The sequence below is a fragment of the Maylandia zebra genome, linkage group LG2, assembly GCF_041146795.1.
Source record: "Maylandia zebra isolate NMK-2024a linkage group LG2, Mzebra_GT3a, whole genome shotgun sequence".
Taxonomy (NCBI): Eukaryota; Metazoa; Chordata; class Actinopteri; order Cichliformes; family Cichlidae; genus Maylandia; species Maylandia zebra.
The window spans coordinates 41485757-41513537 of record NC_135168.1 but is presented as its reverse complement, the minus strand read 5'-3'; the positions used below and the strand labels follow the sequence as shown (position 1 = coordinate 41513537).

At 40.2% G+C, this 27781-nt stretch overlaps 2 protein-coding genes across 2 annotated transcripts in view; one reads left to right on the top strand and one right to left on the bottom strand.

Annotated features, from left to right (window-relative positions):
* Positions 1 to 27781, top strand: part of dock2 (dedicator of cytokinesis 2) — a 99391-nt gene that overhangs the window by 48871 nt on the left and 22739 nt on the right. The window lies entirely within an intron of this gene.
* Positions 23 to 21724, bottom strand: insyn2b (inhibitory synaptic factor family member 2B). The gene is made up of 4 exons (XM_004545435.5): positions 21584 to 21724; positions 8906 to 10816; positions 6364 to 6438; positions 23 to 2043 (listed from the first exon to the last, which is right to left on the bottom strand). The coding sequence occupies exons 2-4, from the start codon at positions 10483 to 10485 to the stop codon at positions 1860 to 1862; spliced, it is 1839 nt and encodes a 612-aa protein (XP_004545492.1). The 5' UTR covers positions 10486 to 10816; positions 21584 to 21724; the 3' UTR covers positions 23 to 1859.

Below are 27781 nucleotides of genomic sequence, written 5' to 3'. Positions count from 1 at the left end.
AAAATATGTTGACAGCAGAGTATTTTGTTTAAAATACACAATTTTATTGCACATACAAGAGGGATCGTGAGGGCTCACACACTGTCATGGGAAAGCTTAAGAAAATGCAGGGACAGAGCATTTTGCGCATAAACTGGTTAATTACTAAGTGTAGTATCATCCAGGATTGTATTTGGTGGCAACTGTACAGCCATAAGCAGTTGAAGGACGCCCTTGTGAGATCAGTTGTTAAGCTCTAAACTGCTGTGAACAAAGCAGGTTGTGAATGCTCTGTGTGTGTGTGTCTGTGTGTACAAAATTAATGTCCAGATGAATGCTGTTTGCAAAAATTTCTGTTTATCTACCAGTTGTGCTATGCTTTTACAAATATATTGTTTCCCTTTGGGAAAAAAATCTTCAAAAACTCATCACCCTTAGTGACTCATTTTGTATATTTTGTTAACCTAAATTTAAAGTTTAGCACTAATATTTGTTGATTAGGAGGGCAAGTGTGGCCTGAATGCTACAGAACACCTATATAGATATTGAAATGATTGTCTGATATATTTTACATGATTAAGTTGAAGTGTGCTGTTGGTATTAAGAAAGAGATTGAACCTTTTCAGGTTTTTTTAAATTAATTTTTCTGGTTATCTTCCTGTTCTCTAAAGCTTCACATTGTGTTGTACCAACACAGCACTCACCTGCACAATTTGTGCAATGGTAAATTTTGAAAAACAACAATTCATTGGTGCCTACTGTATACATTGTATATTGATACTCAACATTTAAACAGGCCAGTCATTAAAATGGATTGACAGGTCTGTTCTTAGTTTGCACTGGTTCACAAATGTATTGAGTGTTTTCTGTGTGAGAGAGGAGTCAGTTGTTTGTATTTCAGTGAGTATGCTGTATGTGTAAACTGATGCCCGCTTGTCAATGCCACTAAGTGCATGCGTTCGAATGCACACGTGTGTAAAGATCCTTGAAACACAATTGAGACTGCAGCAAAACACTTCCATTTTGGATGATAATAAAGGAGAGAATCGATTACTCTGTCACTCAGGGTTGACAGAAATTTTAATTATCTGACAAAGGCTGTCAGTCTTCAATCAGCTGTGTATCACATTGTCTGTTAATGTTTTCTTAATACAATCTCCCTGTGAAATCCTGATGACTCAGTGAGCAAGCTGTGTGTCCAGACAGTTCATCAGCTTGTTTTCCCATGATATCCTTCAAGTGCTTCAGTTGTTGCTACATTCAAATTATGTCTGTCCAGCATCCAAAAACATAGCATTCAAATTAATTTTTATATTCCTTTGTTTTTCACATTCATTTACATTCCCCTGCTTATTGCTGTAATTTATCCAAAACTGTTATAACGATTCATTCCCAGCTCGTACATCTGTCCATCTGTTGAAATAGCCACTGAGCCAAGTGACAAACTGTATGCTGTCTAGAGTGACAATGCTTCATCTGTCTGCAGCAGATTTGTTATTGAAAAACACTGTCCTCACTGTCAGGCGAAACGTAATCTCAAATTAGCCAGCAAATACTGGTTTCTGCAAATTTCACCTTCTTCCTCCCAAGCAGTCAAGAAAGTTTAACAGCCTCTTTTGTCCTCTTCTCCCTCTTTATCACATTTCCTTTTTTTTTTCTACCTTGTCACCGGTGTACAGGGCTCAGGATTGGTTACTGTGGAAAATGTGCCATTCACAGTCCATGTTTTCTGCTCAGAAAAGATCACCTTCTGAATTTAAACTTAAGCTCAGTGCACACCCACATGCTTTACTCCGCAACATCTTGGATCCCCTGAAATATAATCCGCTCCTGCACCTGCTGCCCAGTAGGCCAGTTGTGGCTTTTCCAACTCTTAGAGCTTAGAGCCACCAGAAACACTTCTTGCGCAGTTTCTTGACCCGTGCCTTGGTACTGGGGCGACTGGAGGATGCCGGGGCTGGCGTCGGCTTGGTCAGAGTTGGTGCAGGCACATCATATTCCCCCTCTAGGGCCTCTATAACCCCCTGGAAACGTCCCTCCTGCTGTCTAAAATCATGCTCCACACTGGAGGAGAGAGAGAAATGGAGAAGGCAGTTGAAGAGGAAGGAGACAAAGATGAGTGAGAAACATTATAAGCATGATTTAGAGACTGAGCTAATGTGAACCAAGCCAGATGTTTGTTTGTTTTTTAAATTCAGTTCCTTTCTCACAAAAAGAGAATACCGTAAATGTAGGGGTTAAAGGGAGATGGTGAACAGCTGTGTAAAACAAGAGGAAGTCTACTGGGCAGAAAGAGAGATTAGAAAGAGAGGGGTTTAGAGACAGCTAAGCTAAGGTGACCTAGTGACATCAAGAAATGCTGACAACACCTTAAATACTGTCCATAATGCAGTTTTTATGGAGGTTTAAACTCATATGTTCTTAATTTTGGTGTACGCGCCATCAGCCCACACACTCTTTCACACGTGTCTCAGCTCAGTACTCTTTTCACATCTATAGTATTCTTTTGCACTCATGCACCAGTAGATCACAGGCTGGTGAGATGAGAGAGTGGGAGGAGAACGAAAAAGAGAGTAGGAAAGAAGAAGAGCATTTGCACAATGGAGGAGCTAAAAGAAGGAGCAATGGAGGAACTTTTTTACTCTTCTATGTTCAAAGCAGACCCTCGTGGCTTACTTTTTCTATGCTCCCATTCCCCCTCCACCCCTCATCTCGCTTGTGCTCTTTTCCCCTCACCATCTCTCTGAAGTGCCCATCGCTGCAGGTCATAGTGTAGCAGACTCTGAGTTTCTCCCTCCATTTGGTAACTTGTGTGTGTGTGTGTGTGTGTGCGTGTGTGTGTGTGCTGAGCTGGATTATATGGGTGGAGCTACATAGGGTCTGGCATCTGGAGTTAATGAGGCACATGATGAGGCAGGCAGATCGGAGACGACTACCAGTCCTTCCCTCTTTTTGTATGCCAGCAAACAGACACACACACATGCGCGCGCGCACACACACACACACACTCAAAAACATATAATATACAAACACAGACGTGCTCCCCTGCCATCTCCATACATCTTCCTCAAAAGCCCACGGCTGAGTGAGAGTAAAAGAAAAACATGCAGAGACTTATGAAAGAAGAAAGGAAAGAGACAGAATCTTCGGGGAGATCGAAGGATGGCTAAATGAAAGAAAGGCGACCTTTAATAAAACAGGGCAGAGAGGTCACTGCATAGTAAAAGAGGAAACAAAAAAAGACAGGGAAGTAAAGAAGGACAAGATGAGTGCCACTGGAGATATGAAGAGGGGAGGGCAGCAAGGTCTCGGCTATCCGAGAAAGTGCGCAGTGATGGAGGGAGAGACGGAATGAGTGAATATAGGAGAAAGTAAAAGCTTGGGTGGGCACAGAGGAATGGAGATGGCCGCATGAATAATTGATAAAGAAGATCTACCGAGACACATATACACAAACAAAGCCACACAGCATACATATAAAGAAAGATAAAGGATGGCACCTGCCCCACATCCACTTACGGTACAGTGTGTCTTGTTTTAGAAACTAAAGCTTTTTCCATGTCAGGTCTCTCTATACGTCCCCTTGTCTCAAAACCTCAGTATAGCTCTCTACCTCTCGCTACCCATACCTATTTCACTCCCTCACAATTTTTCGTGGATTTACTGCACAGCTGCGAAAGCTGCTATTCTTAATTCGTTGTGTAAGCTGTCACCTTCAGCATCTTTTTACGTGCATGTATGACTGCGTGCTACGGCGTCTTTCATCCCTGTGAGACACAGCTAAACCCAAAACCTTTATGTTTTTAAAATGAGGTGTAACATGTGGAGATCAGGGCTAAAGTTTTGGTTTGTTTGCTTAATACATCTGTTTAAATTTGAGACTTGTGTGTGTATTAGAATACTTTTAGTTTCTAGGTGCGCATATGTGTTTTGTTCTGCTTGTTTCAGCTGTTTAAGCTTTGGGAGGAAAAACAGAGGAGCTGTCAGAAGTTCCTCTCCCTCTTGTCTCTCATTGTAAAGATTAATTAAAACAGACGATGGCAAAACATCTTCAGGCAGTCAGCCCACGTCAAAAGCTCTTTTTTTCACCACAGATCATTAGGATGAATGTTTTAGTCCCACACGTAATTCATCCTCTGCCTGGGTGTCTCTTATGCCATCTCCACTCCTCTTTACCCAGAGTCCTCTAGGGTTTTGATAAGGCCATTATTGTCCAATCAAACAAACAGAGCTCGTGTAGTTGTGACTTCTCTGTGTGTATGTCACAATAAATATGCTGATTTTCTTTTTTTCCACCCCTGTTTTTGAAACAAACTCATACTGACACGAGAAGAAATATGACTAGGCTGGAGAATCTGCCTTTCAGTCCAAGTCATTAACATATTTCAAAGCGCATGAAATATATTCTTTTTTTTGTTTGTTTGAAATGTGTATGCACATGAATCAAATAAAAGTTGATTTCCCTTTGTGCTGGATTAATTATCCTGTTTGTATTTGCATGTCTGCAATTAAGACAATAAGAAAGTAGAGCAGGAGAGAAAATCTTAGAAGCTGAGAAGAGAGAAAGGTGGACTATAATAATGTGAGAAGTGCATACACCAGAGACCAGGATTGTTCCAGGTCATGTAAAGTATCTCCCCAAAATATTCGAAAGCCTCACATTTTGAAGACTTCCATGTCTGGCTAATGTTAGACATTGTATGACTATGTAATGACACGTTTCTTTGTGCAATGTATGCTACTAGACTACTGAGGGGGTTTATTTGTAGTACAAGAAGATAATAGTATGTTTTGTTCTGTAAACACTAATTTTCTGCTAATTTTATAAACCGCTAATATCTAGGTTTAGCACGTTCAGTTGTTCTGCTTGTCTTCCATCAAGTTTTCACAGTCTACGTGGAAATGCTTCTGAAAGTGCTTATTTAGTCAAACAGTTCAAAATCATTTTTGGAAGTGTTTATGTTTTTCTGCTTAAGTGAATTGTTGCATAATGCAGGTTGTCTTGTCATTAAAGCATTTGCAGTAGTTAATCAGGCTGTTGTATAATTACTGTCAGTGTTTTGCAAGGCTGAAGTCAAATGCCTTGTTTTCTCTTAAAAGCAGTTCCCATTTAAGATATTCCACAACGTGGAAGATGATTCTTTACTGTGTGAACAAAGGAGCTTGCATATAAGTGCATTTGTCTCACTATGTAAAGTAGTGGTGGAAATCAATGTGTGTATATATGTGTGGATATGGATGAGCATGTTGCCATGTGGCAGCTTTCTCCCTTGGTGCTCATTGCTACTTACTGGGATAAGGATTTTGCTGTGTTAATTAGGATCAAGGGAACAAAAAATGAGATGAGGGGAAACAGAAAACTGGATGCAAAGAAGAGATTAACTGACAGAGAAATGGAAAGTCAAAAAAGAGCGAGATGCAGAGGTGGGGCTGCTTTGAGGCAAGTAGCTTTGAGAGTTAAAGAGAACTGAAGAGGTAAAGACCCCGCAAAACTTGTCTTTATCCCCTCGAGGCCTGCGAGGGAGATTTGTATGTGATTGTAAACAAGCAGAATTAACTTCAAGCCTAGCTTTGGTCTGTAAATACTTCTTTTCTTTTAGTTTTATCCATGAAGCTACATGCAACCTACATTTCCAGCTTATGTGAGCAGTGCAGAGAAAGAGTAGAGGGTGAAAGTGGGGCACACTGAGGTGATTAGAGCTTTGGCGATTGACAGACAGAATGAGGCACAGATGTAGACAGGAGTTTGTTTAAAAAAAGAAGAAATGACAGAGATTTTAGTGGCATGTAATGGAAATGTTTATGTGAACATTTGTGAGAGAGAGAAGGAATATGTGGAGCTAACAGGAGGATTAAAGTACAGTATGCGATAAGAGGCAGTGCAGTTCTGCAAGTTGCTGAGGATCTAAGAATGCAGTTAGTTATTTAGGTCAGTCAAGCATGATAACTGGGCTGATCATTTAGATGTTGAATTAATATCCTTGTTTGCACAGAGCATTATTTTGTGTGTAAATATCCTCCCTTGGTAGAGCATCTTTCACTAATCTGCAAAGTACAGCAAGTATTAATTTTAATATTTATAAGAGCAATCACTCTTAGTTTCTTTTTCCTTATAATAGTGTATGGTATGAGTGGTACAATAATCAGAGTGGAAGAAAAGGGCAGCGACAGCAGGGTGTCAGGAAGAAAGGGTAATGAAACAAAAAAAGCTGAATAAGTGATAAAAACCTGGAAAGGCTGAAGAAATAACAATGGGAAATTGCATCCTACGAGAGGCATGCAGTTTTACAGAAGTTTCATGGCTATTTCTAAAGCTCCAGGTAAGAATTAGTTGTCATTGGTGTGTTATATAATACAGTAAGCTCATTATCTTTATTAGGTTACCTGTAGATGATGCAGGCTGTCTTTTGGCAGGTGGGGCAGTTGTTTATGTCCTGACCAGTTCTGTATGAGCTGCGACTGCAGAAACAACAAATGTAAAACGTTTACACACATGAAAGCAGTTTGACTGAACAGAGCCGTGAATGCTGATGGCAGTTACACGTCTGGTTTTTAATTTTTGCTGTAGTGTTTTGATTGGTAATGATCTAAACAAAATTCTATGTAGGCATACAGTGCATGCGTTGTTTGTTATAATCCGCTTAAGTAAACCACTCTGATATATTTACGATTGCTTTAATCATTAGCATATATGATTTTTAGATACGCTACTTCAACAAAAAAGGAAAGAAATCCTGCCAAGCTTCAACAATATTCATTTTTGTAATAGTGAAAGATTATTTTGCACAAACAGCAGGCTGGGCTTTTCGTGGCGGTGTCACGCTGGTGTCAGAATTGTTATTTCTCTCTCCATGGACACGTACCCAGTGCAGCAACAACAGACATGCTGTCTACGTGTTGTCAAAGGGCACAAAATAGTTGTGATGTTTAGTGCATACAATGTGCCCCAGTAACACTATTCAGGACATTACCAGGATTGCCCCAATGGTTGAGTACCTGCCTGTTTACTATTCTATGCAGGAAAAAAAAATTGCAGCAACTGTCTTGGTACATCAGGTTTTGAGCCACACGTCACATAGCACAGATATTATTACCTTAAATTAGAGGCATAGTGAAAGTAAGCTTATTGTCTTTCATTTTAGATGGCTAGTTTGAACAGCAGAGCACACATGCCAACTGCATCAAGGCTGAACAAGACTAAAGAGACTACAGAGCCAAGGACACTGTTTACATGTTAGAAAATAAGCTGGAATTTAAAAATATCTGTTAGGCTTGTACTGCCTGCCTCCCAATTAAAATACTTTATTTTGCCAAGGTATTTTGGCTGGCCTTCAGTTGAACCATTTAGAGAAAAAAGTAACTGATTTATGTCAATAAAATTGACATTTTAATTACATGGAGTGAGACTGTGTAACTGGCATCATTTTTCTCCCCCACCAGTCTTTATCAAAGACGACAACAACAGCATGAGAAGACAAGTTTTTGCTTCAGGAGAGAAATGAGACAAGGAGCTGAGCACACCGACAACCTTTTAGCTCAGCCGACACTTTTATCACAGCAGCCCACTTAGAGTCCTTTCATTTCTGGCACAGCACCAGATTCATGCAGTCCCTCTATTACTTGCTGCTTCTCTTAATGTTCATTCTTTTAATGTCTTCCTATCTTTCAATAGCTACCCTCTCTCTTCTGTCTGACTTTCAGTCTATCTGTTTTTCTGTCACTCTTAGCATGATACATGGGCATCCTCCCAAAAAAGCCTTTACACACAACAGAAGCATGAATGCACATTATACAGCAACAAAGATGGGGTAAGACAGCTGGAATACTGATTTTATGTGTCTTATTGTGCAGCTTAAAGATTAATTGCAAGGTAATCTGAAGGGATTAGACTGCAGCCAGAGACCTCTCTTAACGCTGGACAAAAATAAGGAGGGATGGGAGAGAATAAACCATGTACACAGGGAGTTTAGGTGATGATGGAGAATCATCAGTTTTAGGATAGTTGAGAGGTAATGGTTATGGGTGGGGAAAAAAGGTGCAGACTTTAACTTAATGGTGAAATGGAAGAGGGTGGTGAAGAGGTGAAGAATAGGAAGCAAAACAAAACAGTGTGACAGCAAAGATCTGACAGCAGGGAAGAGTGATGGACAGGTTGTTGGGAGAGGAGAAGGGGGGAAGATGAGAAGGCACAGGAGTGATTCACAGTTGTTAGTTGAAGATATGATTCATACTTTACGGTGAAGTGTGTAGCGAAAGATAAGGAGTGGGAAGGTATTAATTAAAAATGCACCAAAGAAAGGTGTGTGGCTGATGGTGAAGAGAGGGATAAATTACTAAAAGCGGGTTAAGAAGCAGTGGAGAAGAGGGGGATTTTTGAAAGACCAGCTGTTATGTGTGGAGGGAAGAGGAAGAACATGTGGCCAGGGAGGAGGAAATTAAGAATCAAAGATTTAGCAGGGGAGAGAAAGAGTAACTGATTAGTTCTGTTTGCTTAGAAGTAGTGTCTGTTTGGGGCTACATGCTCTCAAACTCTCTCCAAACATGTGTACACACATTGGATCTCCACACTGGTGGCATTTAAAAATCTAATATACTGTATTGAAAGCCTGCCAGCTATAAAAACTTAAAAGTACTCTGTTATTAATCTCTTTCACTCATAGTGCACCCTCTCTTCTACCCCTCTTTCTCATCTTTATCACCTCCCTCTTGCTTAAACATTTGCTCACGCGGTGAATGCCTCTACCACTCCTTTTACATGTGTTATCTCTTTTTATCACTCCCTTTTTCATTCTGTCTTGACATCTATGTTTCTTCATTTCACACTTTATTCTCAGATTATCCTCTTCCTTTCCTTCTTACCTTCTTCCATTCCCCTATTTCCCCTTCTCTCTTCAAGTTATTTTCCTTCCTAAGTCCCTTCTCTCACCCTTCAGTGAAGGCTTTGCTCTTCTCCAAGTCTTGAATCACGTTGAGAAGCACCTTTATCTTCTCCTGATTGGACAGCAGGTTCTCCTCCACACTCTGCAGCTGCTTCTCCAATCCACGTGGTGCTTGTACTGCATGTCCGTCCAGAAGTCCTCCCGGTGCCCCATTGCATTGTGCTTTCATATGAGTCTTACAAGGCAGAGTGTGGTCATCGAATGATTTGCTCTTCTGATTTGTGTAGTCCTTGAGTTTGATCCGTTCTAAGGATCGTTTCGGTACGTTTGTGGTCTCCTGGGTTTTGTTTTGCGCTACAGATGTGGCTGGTTTAGACTGAGTGGATAGAGGACAATTTTTTGGTGGAAGAGGTGGGGTGGTGCTAGATTTTGAGCTATTGTGACAGGAAGGAGCTGGAGACTTCAAAGCAATACGGGCTACTGTGTTCTGATGTGACTCTTCATCAGTGCGTTGGCCTTGAGCCACAACTTGACTGCGTTCATCATTTGAGTGTGATTTTATCACCTCTAAAGTTGGCGTGTGTGTTTGTTGTGTATGCATGTCAGCTGTGGTCCTATCTGTGTTACTTTGTGTATCTGTTGTCTGCGTGGAGGAGTCCTTGTAAGAGGTAAATTCTGCAGAGTGTGGCCTCATGTGCTGCTGTGAATCTTTGGCTTTGTTCTGAGTGTGTGTTGCGTGGTTTGAGTGTGAACTGTGCGCTTTTGGTATAGTGTGCGACAGCTGTGATAATTGAGTAGTCTTTACTGATGTGTGTTGCTGTGTGTTGGCTGTGTCTGTTTTTTTGGTGCAAGACTGGGAGTTCATAGTAGCAGAGTCTTTCCTTGACTGATTAGGAGCCACAGGCGGTTTCCGTGGCGGATTAGGTAAAGTCTGGCTAGCTGTTATTTGATTAACTGCCCTCCTGCGACATGCACCAGTGCACGGCGAAATCTGAGATCGTCTCCTCCCACATGTCCCACAAAGACGAGGCGGAGAAGTCGTCATTAATCTGCAGGGCCGAGGTGGGGTGGCGTGCACAGTTGTACAAACGCTTACTGTCTTTAACACCGTGCGATGACCCTCCCCTCGTAGAGACTGCACCCTTCTCCTCTCTTGGGCAGGCTCCTTACCTTCTGTGGCTTCACTGCAAACCCCTCCCACCACATCAGAGGCTACCACACTGCCATTTGTGTACCGAGCTGTCCTTTTACCTCTCGTGTCCTTTGGGTTTGTCCGTATGTTTTTGATCTGGCAGTAAACTCCACTGCCTGATCCCTGTGACCCCATGTCGTCCTGTGTCAGGCTGTTGATCTCGTTTTGAGATGTCTCTTTTGACACCGGCAGACTGTTGCTGTCACTTCTGATAACTCCCCCTGCCTCTGCTGTTGTTGTTGTTTTGTCTGTTGCCATGGTGAGGAGCCGAGGTGTGTTGGTTGGTTGGCTGCTGTGGCGTTTGATGGAGGGGAGAGTCCGAAGTCTGGGAGATGTCTGCACCCCGACACTGCACAGTGGGCCCCATCGCCCCCCCGCCAGGGGAACTCCCAGTGCAGGGACTGGATTTGTTGGGTCAGCCACCCTCCTGCCCATACTCCTCTGGAGGCTTGCTCAGCCCCCTGAGGAGCTGAAAGGGATGGAGGCAAGCAGCGACATCAGCCGCCAGCAAGATTAGATCTAAGCGCAATCCAAGATGTTTCCAGCTCTTGTTTACCCAAATTAATTTATGTGAAAGAGTTTTTAGGGAGCTGGAGAAAGGAATTCAATATCCAATAAAGCTGTAGACTCTCAACTTTCTTCCATTAATGATCTTATTACTTGAGCTACTTCCGACTGGATGACACTGTCAAAGCTTTTCTCAGTTTCCAACCAGAGGCCCACAGATGATGAGTTGGATTGCTTTTCTGGGCATTGCTGGTTTGTTCTGGAGAGAGGAAAGAAATAAAGGCAATGAATGATAGAAACAAAGGTAGAAACAAGAGAAACTGGCAAGAAATAGTCAGACTGGCAAGAAGACATAGACATTAGGCACGTAAAGCACCGTGTAAAAGCTTCGACCTTGACTGAGAGCATACACTGACCAGATCAATATAGGTCTATCAAGTTCTTATTACCCTAGCAGGTGGGTGAGAGTAACAGTGGCAAAACTTTAAATCCCATCAAGGAGAATGAAAAGACTATAGAATATGTTCAGGGTAGGTTATGGGCAATTGCATGTTTCTCTATAGAGTTGGGAGTTGCATACAAATCACAGGAGCTATAGATCCTGTCAATTTAAAAATGCTGCTTAATTCTTTTATTAAGTGATCTAAGGAGCTTGGATCACTTTAATTTAATTTAATTTTAAACGTTACAACACATTTAAAATTATTTTTTCTTTCTTTACATTCCATAATAGTTTGTAGACTTATAACTAATCATTTGTTATCATTTGTCGTAAAAGCAGTTTGGAAATGTTTCAAATGAGTTAAGATAATTTAATAATTTTGTGATCAACTCTATAGCATTGTTCCATGTTTAATGTTTCTTTTGTGTCTAGTAATCTATACAGACAGTGTGCCCTTCGGTCTATTTTAAATGTTTTTTTTACTTGATTTTTTTTACAGGCAGGAAATTTAATGTTAATCCATGACTAAATTATGTTAAGGTCTTATCTTTGTTTTGTGTTATTTTGCTTAGTCTAAAATTTTTGCATTGATTGGGAGAGAAGCAAAATTAGCCATTTAGTCTTTATCATTTCAGATCACTGACTCAGTGTAATTCAGTGGCGCACTGTGTCACTGCGATTAGCTGATGAAACTGGGCCAGAATTCTATTATATTTACTGTTTTTTTCCATATCAGGATTTTGGGCTATTGCAGGAAATATGGGCAGGGTACATCAAAAAGAAAAAGACAGATAAGGAAGAAAAAAGATCGCTATTTAAATAACTTACCCAACTGGTACTATATTTAAGAGCATGGAAAAGTGGATGCAGGAACATTTGTCTGGTATATTTCGTTTTAGCTAATGGAGCTATGCTAATTTGAGCTAATGTAATTACACACAGTTTGGCTCTTGAGGATAAATGGCAGTGCAGTGCATTTGCTGTCTGCACAGAACTCAAGCAACAATACATTTTAAACTTGTTGCAGATCCAGCTCATATATTGTAGAAAATTTCTTTTTGTCCGCCTGTGTTTAAAAAGTCAGTCACCGTCCACCTTTGATCCCTCACTGCCGCACACAAAGCTGGTCTGCAGCTGGTGTGAGGTAATTTGTCCATGAAATTAGGCTTGTGTGTGTATCTAGGCTGAAATCTTTGTGTCTTCGTTTTTTCTTCTATCTTCTATCTTCACAAACAACGTTGTCACTCTATTCAGCCAGTGTGGGGTGCAAAAGCTGGCTGCATACACACACACAGACACACACACGTAATCAAACACACACAGGGAAGATGAATGGCTTAGTTTACACCAGCTGGTGCAACATGTCACACAGATGCTTGCTGTATACGGTCAATTGTGGAAAAAACTAAAAGATATAGAGAGAGAGAGAAAGAGGGAGAGAGAAATAAATCAGCTATAGCCATGTTCACCTAATAGTGTAAGAACCCATGAGATTACAAACAAAAAAATCTTCTATTGTTTCATTATTGTAAAGAATTCTTTCTCAGGGTTTTGAGAAGTTTTAAAACAGCTTGTTGGCTCTGGCACTGTAGCAGGTAAAATTATGTGCTCACCAGTGGACAGGTAACACATCCTAACTGCAGTGAGCCTGACTGCTACTCTAATATTTCATATGTATTCAGAATGAGAGGCTTGTACCCATTCACTCATACCAATGCCCTGTCATGACCTAAGCCTAATACCCCATGCTGTTTTGACTGCACAAGGAGAATAAAAATTGACATCTTAGCCTTTTCCCCCCCTTTTTCCCTGACAGCAAGTGTAATTAAGGTTGTCAGACTCTTTTCAGTTTTCATTTAAAAAAAATTAAATATTAATACTGATGCTGGTGGGCTTGCCCATGAGCTGAAGTGCTGAACAAGGAACAGTTTAAATTTAGACTGTTCAGCCTGCATCCTGTGTCTGAAACTTTCTAGACATAGAAAACAATAAGTGTCACACAGTGCACTGCATTGCTTGAGAGCTTCAGTGACAGTGGTGCTTTGAAATGTAAGGTTTCTGCATAAGGCATTAAAGATCAAAGGATTTCTGTTTCAGTGACATATTGCTCCTACTTATATAAATATCTTGACAGTGTGTTTCGCTTGTGAAGTGTGACATTGCCAGGGAGGGGTCTCGCATTATTGACAGCCCAGACTGCTTATTATTGTTTACTGTGCTAACTGTGGTAATCACTTTCCTGGAGTGGACGACTGAAGCTTTAACTTATATTTCATGCGTCCCTTTTTATATACAAAGCAGGGCACAGCGACTGGGTGAATGAGAAAAGCACTGAGATTCGTTGTTTGCACAAACAAATTGCAGATGATGATGGCATTTCTGTGGTGAGAAACAGATGGAGAGGGAAAGCAAGAAGAAGAGAGCTAGCCGGTGTTTGTGTGTGCAAAAAAAGAGAGAAAGAGAGAGAAAGGATGCATATGTGCGTGCATATGTCCCCATTTGTGTGTTTGATTGTGTTTAAGAGCTGTCAAGCAGCTTGTCTTGGGATTCAGACTGAGTGAACTAAAGGTAATTCCACTGCAGCTGACTTGCCTTTCCATCAGCAGCCTCATCAGACAGCAGAGCACCTGCTGCAAGTTTTTTCTTTCTTTCTTACTTTCATCATTTTGTGTGTGTTCCTTTTTGAAGTCTGACTCTTCACCCCTGACCTGCATGATGTCAGGCAGAAAGTGACACCATATCCTCAGAAATCCAGCTCACACTCTGTGTATCTCAGACTCTCTACCCTTCTCTTTTTCTCAATCACTTCCCCCTCTTTTAAATCTTAAAGGATAGCACTAACCTCGCATCCCTCTTTCATCACTTGCTGTGTTTGTTGTCACACTTTCCCACTCAGCACCCTCTCTTCCATCTCTGTCATGCAACCTTTGATTTTCTCTGTGCTTCTCTCGCCTCCTCTTTGTTCTTTATATATAAACATAGTCTCTCACCAACATTTCACCTCTGGCTGTGCAAAATAAACGGGGAGGAGAAAGGGAGGAAACATTGTCATCTGGGGGATAAAGGAGAGGCAACTGAAGAGGATAACAGACGCCGGCACAGGCAGGGCTGACAGGTGGCCAGGGGATGACAGCGAGAGAACAGATGTATTAGCAGAACTGTGGACAAGATGAAGGACTCGCGCGAGCATTTGTATGTGTGGGTCAGCGGAAGAGATGTGAAGGCCTAATTTTCTATAGTTGCTTTAAATCTCCAATCAGTTTCTCCTTTCATAATCTGAATGACTTTTTTAAAAGATAAAAGTAAAAACAGAAGACTGGAGGAGAAGGAGGAGGATGTGTGAAGAGACAAACATTAAAGGAAAGGAAGAAAAAAAGATCTGGGATGCCACACACATTGCTTGCCAGTAATCAATGAACACCGCAAGTGTGCTTGAGCATCTGTCATCACGCACACAGACCATACAAGCCTTTCAACACCGCAGGGAGTTTCTTGACAGGGTGCAGCCTTTTATGAAATCTGTTTATACATGCAATGAGTTTAATTTGCCAGTCGGTGGGTTTGAGCTTTTAAAGCATTGTCTATGACACAGGCAGTCTCAGCGATGCCCTGCATGTTTTTTACATGTGTCTGTGAATGAGTGCACACCCACGCCTTTGCAGTGGTAACAGAGCGCTGAATGCTCCAGCGAATCGAGTCCCCTGTCGTTTCAAGGTGAGTCTCATTTTTCAACTGCCGATTGACGGGCCCTGTGTGTGTGTGTGTGTGTGTGTGTGTGTGTGTGTGTGTGTGTGTGTGTGTGTGTGTGTGTGTGTATGAGTGTGCAAGCGTTTTTAGGGAGACTGAGAGTTGCTTTACTGCTCTGTAATCACACCACCCCTTTCAGTTACTATCTCTCACCCACTCACCACCAGAACAGAACAAACGCAGCACTTTATTGGCCCTTTGAGACGGGGCACACAGTGCATTTTGTGCAGTTCATTAGGCTTTTTTCCCTCCAGCCACCGTTGTTTGGGTTCAAGGCAACAAAAACATTTCTCTGTTATATATTGCCAAACCTTTCTAATCTTACACCTCTGATTTAACATGTGTTTGAAACTTAAATGGTAGGCAATGTGTTTTTGGTGCCACTGGAAGAAAAATCTATAATAACCTTTCAGCATATTGTAATTCAAAGTGTCTGAGAGGAAACAGACTCCTTCACTTTCTGTTAGCTTTGTTTTCAGGATTTTAACAAGTCTACTCCTCAGAGAGAGACGTTGGTTGATCACAGATCTGTTCAGACAAGAACCGGCGTAGTATAAAGTCGAACAAAGAGCAACATTGTAAGATGTAGCTCTGCAGTGGGTTAAGCGCAAAACTTTCAGCTGGAAGAGTGGGTTCTAAATGTCACATGAAGCTTAAAAGTCAGCATTATCCTATTTCTATTCCATGTGAAACACCTGCTATTTAGTGTGGACGCCCTATGTCTGGTGGGAGGGACTTAGAACAGTGAGGTGAGAGCTGCATCTTCTTTCTTCTTCTTTTTCTGCCTCCTGCAAGTTTTATTCTATCAGAGACCTTTATGAGAAATAATTTCTGTCCATTTCTTACAACTGTTATATTGGATAGGAAGATACTTTTTAGACATTTAATATTCTCGCACGTATAAATCAAATAAAACTCTGTGCGGAGGCATTTTGTATGGGATAACTGCAGGAGATAGGATTGCCACACCTGCCATTTAAATATTTGAGCACCTTGTAAGACCATCTCTCTGACTCTTTGCTACAATAAGCAGACAAGCTATCAAGCAAGATACTAAGCTCCCCTCAAAGAATTGTAATATAAAAATATAAGTTTGTTCAGTATCTTGCATTGCTTTTATTACTTTGCCACAATATTCTTTTTTTTTTTCAGTTAACTTTCTTCAAAATGCAGGAGATGGGGAAAAAAAAACAATCAATATTTAGTATGAGCGCCCTTGTCCGTGAAACCACACCAGTTCTCATTGGTTCACATTTTTCAAAGCAGTTAGTGTGTTCCAAGCATCCTAGAGAATTTGCCACAGTTCATCTGTGGATTTGGGCTGTCTTACTGTGTTCTGTCTCCTCGTTTAATCCCAGGCTGACTCCATGATGCTGAGATCAGTGCTCTGTGGGGGGTGTCTGTTGCAGGACTCCTCTTTAGCTTTGTGACAATACTGTTTGATGCACAGTACCCTATATGTACCCTATATATTTTCTGTTTGTCTGTAGTTTTCAAAATGTGAAGTCAGCCTCAAATTCAATATGATGATATACATACTGTGTCTCTTTGTGTTTGTTTGCATTTTTAATTAGTGATTTCACCTTTGTTAAGTGTCCCAGTATAACACTTCTTCCGGTAACTCATAGAAAAATGAATCCGGTATTAATCATCAAAATAAAAAAGGACATATACACAGCTGATTCTGCAGCCGTTGTCATTCTGCATTTTAATTGAGAGCAGCTGTATTTTTTAGGAACAGTGCCCATAAATTAGCATCTCAACTGGAAAGAGGGAAGTCACAAAAGGCTAATGTTCATACACAAAAAGCCAAACATTTCACTAAGCCAGCAAGTAAGGGTCTAAGTGAAGAATTGTTTTGGGAAGATTGTGCGTAATATTAATGAGAGAGTAACTGAGATACTCAGGTTCCTCTTAAAGGTATGCAGTGCAAACTGTGGTCACTGTTGCTCTCCAAGCAACACAAAAAAGATGCAAAAGAGGACTTAATTGGGGTTTTTATAGACACACTCAAATCCCAACCACTTCACAAACAACAGGAAAATGGAAAATGCTCTGCGGCGCCCTGTGTACTGAATTTTCATGAAAAATTTACATTGGACAAACTCTGTGTATATGTACTTTGCGTTTGTGTGTGTGTGTTTTTGTTTCTGCATGTTTGGAATCAGAGATGCATAAATTAAGCAGAAGCAGAAAATAAATTAAACAGAGAACTGAGAGGCAGACTTCCCCGCACGTCTGTCTAAGAAGAAACTCAGATAAGGCAAACAATGTCACTAATTGAAAGTAAATCTGAAGGGTTTTAGTCTGTTCAGTGCATGAACACTGTAAACAGACACTGTAAGTCATTACAGTCTTTTTTTCCTTCTCAGGGACTCCCTCTAGTAGAGGAAAGAAAGGGTTCGTATCGATGTTTAAACATGTCTACGATCGTGGCTCAAGAGTTGGGAGTTCGCCTTGTAATCGGAAGGTTGCCGGTTCGAGCGCCGGCTTGGACAGTCTCGGTCGTTGTGTCCTTGGGCAAGACACTTCACCCGTTGCCTACTGGTGGAGGTCAGAGGGCCCGGTGGCGCCAGTGTCCGGCAGCCTCGCCTCTGTCAGTGCGCCCCAGGGTGGCTGTGGCTACAACTGTAGCTTGCCATCACCAGTGTGTGAATGGGTGGATGACTGGATATGTAAAGCGCTTTGGGGTCCTTAGGGACTAGTAAAGCGCTATATAAATACAGGCCATTTACCATTTACCTTCGGTCGTGGTGCAACCCCAATCAAAAGGCACGGCACGACGACACAAAGTGGGAAAAACAAAACTGATCTCATAACAATGGATTTTATTAAAAACTTGTAGCCCTTTCAGCCCCTACTCCTCGTGTATGTGGCAACAAATAGGAAATAATTCAAAGCAATGTTCTTTTCCAGTCAGAAAGACCCCAGAGGAAAAAAAAGTCAATTCGGTTTTAATGCTGTAAGCTTATTTATAACCTGTTAGGAACCTATAATAAGAAAAGGGCTGCAATACATTACAGACCAAGAGCACATTATTGACAAATCCATCTGTCGATTTAATTCATTTGTTTTGTTGTCTGCTGGAGTAATGTTTGCTGGTTGAGCAGCGGGGCAGAGAAACCAAAGGAAAACGGCATATTTATGAGATATTTAGCACCAAATACTTAATAATAGGAGATAAACATGATAGAGTGGAAAACTAGACCGAGTCAGCTAAGAGGGGAAAACAAAGTGTTTGAGTTAGAGGAGACGCCACAGATGCACTACTACATAAAAATCTTATCAGTGTAGCTAATAGGGTGTGGTATCATCAGAGGTTTACATTTTTGCTTTTACTGTGTACTCTTCTCTCTCTGAGCATTTTTTTCTCCAGTCACCTTTCTTTTCCCCTTGGTCACCTGTCGTCATCCTGATTACTACCTTTTGTCTTTGTACTCTTTTTATCATCTCATTGTTCTCTTCTCTTCGATATCACTCATCCTGCCTGCACATCCCATCCAATATCTCCATCATTAACCCCTAATCTATTCCTCCTCCTCTCATCTCTTCATCTTGTTGCCCCTGCTGCCCTCGCTCCCTTTCACACATCCATCTTCCCACCATTCTGACTTTTGTGTCCTTTTGTCTTTCACCGCATCTCATCTGTTTCTCATCACTTGTTCACAGTGTGTCTGGTTAGCAGAGCGGCTAAAGTGTCACTGACATGCACGTGCGGATGCACTGACAGATGCACAGACACACACACATATAACTTCATGTGTGCATGCCAGTACATACTTCTTTGGATTCCTCTTTCTGTCTTCCTGTTGACTGACTGAACCTTTATTTCTTTATTTCTTTCTTTTTATTTCTTCTTTCTTTTTTTATTTCTTATTTCTTTATCTCCATTATTTGTGAACCTGCAGACACTGAATGTGATAAAAGTCAATGTAGTTTAAAGCTACCTACTGATTAGGTTTTCCCAGTGTATAATTTTAGATGTAATTCCTGTACTAAAGTTGTTTCCAATATGTGAACCTGTATTTGTGCATTTACTACTAGACACATAAATTACTTTCTGTATAAGTCTATACAAGTTAGAAGTTATTACCAAATAAATGAAGTCCAACTCAGGAGTGTTACAAACAAATCAGGCCTAGACATATGCAAAGAAAACATGTTTATATGTAAATAAAGAATATGAATTCATAAAGCACATTGTTGAAAATATTCAAGAATCTTTGAGAAAGATTTCATTGGTCCTGAATCAAATTCCTGCCTTCACACATCAGCTATTCATTATTATTTTTCCCAGAACAAGAGCAGAGAAAAGCGTTAGCAACATTCTGGTGCATTCCTAATAACCACGACAGGCTCTTTGTGAAGTGGCATGCTAAAATTTGGACACTCCTGAAAATATTGCATATTATGTTAAAGTGAGAAGAACTGAGTGCAACCACTGCAGAAAACAGATAAAAATTGGGTTTTATTCAAATATGGATGTGGTTTTCAGGGGGTTTTATCTGCTTATTAACTTTTCACGAACTGATAATATGCTGCTCTGGTATGTGTGCTTGGTCATTTTTGTGCTTTTAAGGTTTCATAGCATCAGCGGTTCATTAGACTTTAATTGACTCAATAGAAAGAATCATCATTGGGAGTCCAGAGCTTGATTCATTCTTGATTCATTGATCCTCTATTTCAGATTTCATGGTAACACCAGGCCTGACTGGTGATCTGAAAAATTACATTTTACTTTTACTTATGAGTTTGAATGCTGTTTAGAAATCCAATACACCCCGTTCCTTTAAGTGGTGGCTTTTGGCCCTTCATAAAAGACCCAAAAGAGTCCCAGCTTGTCTTTGACATATTTATTATTTCATTTAGGTGAATAGGGCGTTTTTTTTAAAGATAAGTTTTACTTAAGGTGTTTAACTTAGGTTAAACAAGTGTTTTCCAATGTCAGTGACTAATGATGTTAGAATAGTAATACTTGTCTGAATATTGACAAAAACTCTTTTCTAAAAAAACAAAAAACAAACTACCAGCTTGAAAATTCCACTTTCTGAAATAGCGGTAATGAAAATGCAAAATTTGTAAAAATCAAGAAAACTTTTTTATTTTATAAATCTGTACATGCTGGGCAAAAAGGAAAAGCAAAACCAACACATGGCAACAAAAGGCCTACAGGACGGTGCCGCAGCAGAAATGCACTGTTTCAATGTGCAGACATGATGCACAAACAATACCCATGTAGAGAAGGCAGAACGGGGAAAACGTCCTTCATTCTCACAACAAATTCAGCATCTTAAGTATGCAAAATAACATCTGAATAAGTCAGTCTCAATTTGGAAGGAAGTACCGAAGACAGATGAAGTTCAAATTGAGCTGTTTGGCTGCAGTTATCGAAGGCATGTGTGGAGAAAGGAGCAGCATTTGATGAAAAGAACACCTTGTTAGCTGGAATGACTCTTGTTTAGGGTTGTGCAGTAGCTTATGGCAGAGGAAACACAGCATACATAGAGGGAGGAGGAGTTCAAATATTGCGCAAGCAGTCAAGAAAGTCAAACTGAAAACAGATTCCCTTCTACAGCAACAATAATGACTCACAACACAGTACAATTAACTGTTTTTGGCTAAACATCCCACACAGCAGTAAAAGCGAGTAATTTAAATTTAATAAATTTATTCAACAAGTGCGGTTATTTTGCTGTAGCCCTGTAGACATGTCGCTGTAGGACTAGAAACAACATTATTTTTCTTTTCATTTTTCAACTTGTTGATGTGTTTGTGCAAGTGAAAGACTGGACTGTGTGATAGTGTAACACATACACACACGCACACACATACAGATATGCACAGATTGTGATCCTGATTTATGTTATGAGGTTATATAAATTTTGCACACAGGTCACATAAATCCACACTGTCTCAGTTTGAGATGTCTGTATACAGATTTGATCGTTTTAAAACAAACGCGCGCATACACACAAACACAGATGCATGAGGTCAGCATTAGTGTATAAAGAGAAGGGTTATTGCTTTATAATCCCACATTAAAGCTACACTAGCTGTCCCGATGATTGGTTCAGAGGCTTTTAATATTAGTCGGGCAGCAAAGACACACACGTATTCCCATAAACACACAGGAATGTTCGGAATCGTTGTTAAAGGAAAACTTGTAATTAATATTGCATTATGAAACACACTCACTTAAGCACACACAGACGTATTCATGTGAATCAAATCCTACTGTGACAGATGGATGGGATTACTCACCTGCCACACACACACACACACACACACACACACACACACACACACACAGCGTATCTGCTGTCGATACTAATGCAGTGATCATACTACTTTTTTCTTCCTTTTTTGCAAAAATACACTTATAAGGTTTCCATAAAACAGATAGACCGTCTGATATATAAATACACTTTTAGCAGAGGACTGACTCTGTAAGGAATGAGACATCCACCAAGCCAAAATTTGTGTGTTTTTGGATTGTTTGTTTGTATGTTTATCTATGTAGCCCAGAGGTTTAACCTATGGATTTTTTTCCTGCACTCCAGTTAGCTCTCTGGTGCCTCCTTCCATAAAACCAGTTACCTTCATTCAAAACCTTAAATCTTAAATGAGCATCTTTGAAAAATAAAGTATTTGCCTTGGGCTACCAGACCAGAAACATTCCTCAGATGGCCATAACAGCGCGAGAAGAAAACATGTTAGGCTTTTATGCTATCACTCCCCTATACACACAAACGCACACACACACATACACTTAACTACATATACACTCAGTGTTATTTTTTAACAAATATCTTTGCTCTTGCTTTCTTAGTCACTTACCTTTTCTTATCATCTCCTTTGGTCCGCATGCTTCTGTCTTGCCCTGGTTCTGTGTGTGTATCACTCGTGTGTGGTAGTCCTTTAGTGCTCAGTAGAGCTCTCCTCCGATTCTTTACCACTCTATCTCTCTCTCCGTCTCATTCTGTTGCTGCTGATCCTCGTATGCTCGTGGAGCCCAGTGATCCTCCCTCCCTCTCTCTCTCTCTCTCTCTCTCTCGCTCTCTCTCCCTCTCTTTTTCACACACACACACATACACTCCTCTCTCTCCCTCTTTCCCTGATCAATATTTCTGCCTGCTTCTCTTTAGCTCTCATGTGCTTCTCAAATATTCTCACTCATTTCTTAAGTCATCCAGTGTCATGATTCGCTTTATTTTTATATATTGGTGACAAATCTGATGTCATGCCCTGAATTTTGTGTCTATGTTTGTCTATGTGCCTACATTGACCCTGGCACAGTAGTAGACCCAGTGAAACTTTGGCAGTGTGCTCCCGGGAGTCGAGCCAGGACACAAACAAACACACATGCGTGAACACACAGAAGCACACACTCGTGCTTCTACCACTCACTTTATTTATACCTTTGCTTTTCTGTGAGAATAAAGTCTAGCATTGCCTTGCTAACTCGCTTTCTCTTTCTCTCTGTTTTGATTTTCTCCTTGTAGTTTCACCTCACTCTTCTATTTGAGCTACAGTATTTGGTCACTGTCCTCTTTCTTCTTTGCCCCACTTTCTCCTCTTCATGCCATTCTTTAGTGTTCTTTCATCCTCATTTTTCATACTCCCCTCATGCTCTGTATTTGGCTGTCCCACCACTCATCCTCCTTTAAGCTTATTGTCTTTCTTCCCCTGCTCCCATTCATATGAGCTGAGAATGACACTGCTTTCTTTCTTGTGGCAAATAAGGCAATTAGATAAAATGAAAAGAAAGTGAGATTAAACACCATATGACATCGGGTTTAAATTATGCTTAATGATGAATGCTTTGTCTTTTGAGCCTTCCAGGAATTGTGTGTGTGCGTGTGTTTGCATGTGTGTGTGTATAAATTAATTTCTTCTTTTGTCGTGCATCAAGGAAGACAAGAATGTTTTACCATTTTTCACATCTTTTACTGGCAGCTTTCAGATTTAGAATTCAGGTTTAGGGATTGATCTTGTATGGTTTCATTAGGATAAACATTTGTTAGGCTGTTAGCAGTTAAGAAATAAAGCTGCAGGGAATTTACAAATGTAATGCTTGTACAATAACACAATGCAATGTCGAGTTTGATTCTCCATTCTAAGCAGTGATTGTCAGTGAAATGTTTTGAATATTTCTTTAAAACGCTGCGAGTTTGCGTGTTCCCTGAGCGGCTGTTTGATGCAGTGTCCATATAAATGTCCCTCCTGACCCCTCCCCCATCTGAAAATAACTGGCGATGTATGCACCACTGCAAAGTGGTTGACTCACCTTGTGTTGTGTTTCAATTGACCTCTGGTGTGATGAGGTAAATGGTGTGTGTATGTGAGTGTGACAAATATAAATGTAATTATGCACATTGCATAAGCAGCAGTCACCGCAGTTCAACACATGAAGGCTTTTAAAAAATATTACACGTGTGCACGGAAACACGCGAGGGCCATAAATCATGAGATAGTTGTGCCAGAGCTTAGAGGTCGTGGTAATTTGATTTGGGAGAGGAAGATGAGAAGGGGTATGAGAGTGTATGGTGTGTGAGCTTGAGAAAACAAAAACCTGTCCTCTTTTTAAGCCTGTAAATGTTTTATTTCACTGCATTTTCTTCTCTTTTTTTTTCTCTCTTTTTTCATTCATTTTCCCTTGACCTCCCCTCCTCTCACTCTTCCCTACTTGCGTTAACTGATTCTGGCTCTTTTTACATGAGTAGGAAATGGGCTGAGGACACATTGATCTGTTTTCTGAACAGTCAACAGGCGTGCAGGTTTGCATACGCTGTGTAATGCACACAGATAGACACTCATGCTACCTCTCTCTGTTGCTCTGAGTCAAACAAACATGCAACCAATCCATCCTTAAACACAACAGCTCTAATTACTGCTGCACACAATCCATCTCTTTTGTCACCCCCCCCCCCCCCCCCCCCTTCCCCAACCACCTCCAACAGTCTCCCCACCCACCACCTCTCTACATTTCACCTCAGCCCACAGGTGTTGGAAAAAATGTGTCTGCATGTATTTGTGTGTAACAAGGAGGTCAGTGTTGAGCATGTCGCTGTGAGGGAGTACAGTAAGGAGTGCTGCAATTGTCCAGTGAGAATGTGATTTTTAGATGTTCTATTTAAAAAAAAAAAAAAAAGGATGATGACTTCTCATTTAGGGGGATGTCACAAAAGAAACCACAGAGGAGGGTAAAGAGGGAGATTGGTGAGGAGAGCACAAATGGGATATAGACTGCTGTGAAAGGCATCATTGGTGGAGTCTGATGTGGAGTCATTTGAATGGATTGTTCTTATCGTGTGCCCTGTGTTTTAAATTGAAACTCCAGATGCCTAGACTAGTGGATGACTATCCACATATAGGCTAGTGTCTATATGTATATATCTTGGTTATTTGCACTGTTAAAGGTGAAAACATGGACGTAGATCAGTGTGTACTTAGTGCACTGCTTGATTCCCTGTTCCACACTATTGATTGGCAGTTCTGTCAATGTCAGAAACAGCTACTCGTGTAAAGATTAAACCCTAAAACCTTAAGCATTTAAATTGGGACTGTCACAGTTAATGCTTTAATTCTCTGTCTTAATTTAAAATTAATGATATGTTAATTATATTTAATTGCATCCATCGTCATTCCACTGTTTATCCCGCTGGGCATCTCGTGGGCATAATGAACTTTAAACAAAATTCAAACTCACTGTCATAGAGTCTATGTAACATTTATAAGACAGAAAAGCCCAGGCTCCAAAAAATATGAGCAATTAATTCGGGATTGCCAACTTACAGGTACTACTATCAGTGAGAATATTGACAGAGGCTGATGGCAGGGGTTACTAATATAATAATATAGTTACTAGATAGTGCTGATCTAATGATATAGATACAATAGTGTGCTCACTAGGGTGGCTGTGATGAAGGCTTAATTGAGTCAGTTTACAATTTCATGGTTATTTCCATACTTTTTTAGTTATTGTTTACTGTGTTCCTATTTTCATTATTCTGTTTGATTCTAAGGCTTTAGGTAATGTAAAGCAGTCCAACAGAAACTGGAAGAATATTTAAACTTAACTTTAACTTTAATTTTTTTCCCAAATAAAGTTTGTTGTTAAATGCATTGCCTCAGTCTATTGAACAATCTGTCTTTCTTTTTGCCAGCTGTCTTCTGAGAGAGGACAGCTGGCCTTAGATTACTAGTTTATGATTTTGTCATCTGTCATCTACCACACGAAACATAACTTTAAGGACATTCAAATGTCATGCTAATGCATTTTGAGATTTCTCAATTACGGTGTTTTGTAGGCGATAACGTCAAATTAGCAACAGCACCAAATGATAACACCTTGGCAGCTGTGTCTTACTCTGTATTCTTGCCTTAATCACAGGGTTGACGCTACAATCTGAGATGCTAGCTTCTCTATATGGCAAATTTCCAACACAAGTGCCAGTCTACCAGCTGAAGGGTAGAAAAGTATACTGTGTAATTTTCCTTCCAGTGTAACAGTTCTGTCTCCATGTCAGAGGTAAATTGTCATTTGTAGTGATAAAGTTATGGTATGTCCATAAATGCACATATCTCTCCTGCTTTGGGGGCACTCATATGGATCTTGCTGATCTGTAAAATGAAAGTAGCAGGAATTTAGGTTCAGAGAAGAGACTTGTACAAATAGACCTAAGATACAAGCCTGGATTACATTTGTAAATGTGAATGTTGTGGTGAAATCCTGATATTCACATTTTTTTGCTATGTTTAGAAAAAAATCTTTTCGCAGAAAAAAAGTTCCCTCTTTTTTGGTGTATTAGATTAGTTTGGTTAGCAATCATGGACGCGAAACACACATCTCTATACATCTCTGCAAGCATAAATTAGTTACAAATAATAATAACATATATCTATTAAATCCTACTTGTATTCTGTTTATATTTTGGCTTTACAGTGGACCAACCAGGAATTCTGTCATTTGGTGGCTGGAATTCCACACGAAAATTTCATGTTTCACTCTATTTTTTTTGCTAATTATGGCTCAAGACACAATAGAATTTCAGTTTCACTATAAGCTGTAAGCAGGTGTAACATCTGGGTTCAATTACTATTTCAAACTAGTAATTTGAGAGTGTAAATCATATCTTCCTAATATCATCTGTTGTTGAGTGGATGAATGCTGACTGAGATCTATCACTGCTATCACTATCAGTAAAAACATTTCGTTTGACGCTGTCACCACAGTAATGACAGCAACACATTATCAGACAGCAGATGATATGCAGTGAAAGTTATCAGGATACAAACTGCTTTGTCAGGTAACTGTCATTTGGAAGCAACTTGGAAATTACAGCTGTGAATTTGTTGCCAACAGCAGTGGCCAGAATGAGAGAATGGATAGACATATTAACCCTTTAAAGCCGGTCGGAGCGGACACGCTCCATTTTGCGTAACTATTTTTAAATCCTGGTAGCTCTGTAACCACGTGAGCTAGAGCAATAATTTTTTTTCATATGAAACCGGAGGAGTTGTACTTACATCTTATGCCATCAGCTTGTCCTAGGTCACAGTTTCCTTCCACATATAGCTTTGCAAAAACTGCATAAAAAGCACTTGTAGCAACAAAAACATAATATTCCAGAAACACGCTTTGCCGATCCGATCAGCTGTTCATAACACTTCCTACGTCCATCAGCGTGAACTATCGCATGTCCGCCATGACCTGCTCGAAACCGGAAGTGTCGTCATTTTGCGGGAATGTAGTTTTTTACCATCGTGGCCTTATGAGCCTCTACTGGTGTTTTTAAAAGTTATCTTTGACTTTATGACTTTCTGTGTCGTTTCTGGGATGCTTAGGACTCATATTGCACTGCTCGAAATAGTTTGTTTTGATGCACATGCTGTTTTTTTTGCTAATTTGCATTATAATATTTCTTTTTGTTTTTCCTGCAGTATATGAAAATTGGTGTATTTCAAAAATAAAACTATGAAGACACTTAAAATAAATTTCCTGTGGTGGGAAACTATTTTGTGCAACTTTTTTGTATTTAAAGTTTTGAGGGATAAGCCTCTTAAATTTCTCTAACTAGAAATATATGTTAAAAAAACAAAAACAATTTTCAATTTTTTTGTAGTTTATTGCACTTTTTTGCAATTTATGTAATTACTATGCACTTAATGCAGACATATTATTAACATTTGGGCTGTAATGGTTGTATTGATGTAAATCAACTTGAAATGCTCCCAAAAATGGCACTACGGCATGTAAAAATATAATATAAGCTCTGGCGGACTTGGTTCTATGGTAGGTCTTAAAGGGTTAAAGGAAAGCAAAGGATGGAGGAGGAAGGGAATGAAATCTCAGACCTTGGCAAAGTCTGTGCCATGTTTTGCCAGTAATCTTTTAGCTGTTGTGTAAGGCCTTTGCCTCAACAAGCCCTAAGCTCTCTCTCTGTCATACACAGTGTGATTGTTTGCAGTTTTATTATTATACACAACAAAAATATACCTTCCATGCGTCTTTGCATGCAACAATGTGTTGATGAAACACATTCATGTGTGAGGACGCAGGAGCATTTGATGGCTAGATATTTGGCCCTTTCAGCATTTGTGTCGTGTTTAGATGGCATTAAAGGAGATTGAGAGCACTGCCCCTCAGAGAACACCAATTAGAGTGAAGTAGGGCAATGTGACACGTGACCTACACTTCAAAACAGTAACATCCACATATACACCAGCACAGTGAACACTAAACCAAAAATGTATGAGCTGTTGAGTAGTTTTCCTGAGTAAGTGTGTGTGTGTGTGTTCCTAATCCTATTACTGATCAGGCAGTGCACTCTAAGGAGGCAAAAAAGGAAGAGCGAGGGGTGAAAAAAAATAGAGTTAATTGTGCTTCTTGATCCTGTCTGTTGGTTTTTACCACCTTTGGGGAGAGTTTCCTACTAAATTACATATATTAGTATATATGCATAATTTAAAGACTTGCCACTGCTGTCAATAACAGTGTTTTCTCATACTAAGGTTTACTTTCAATGACAGGAG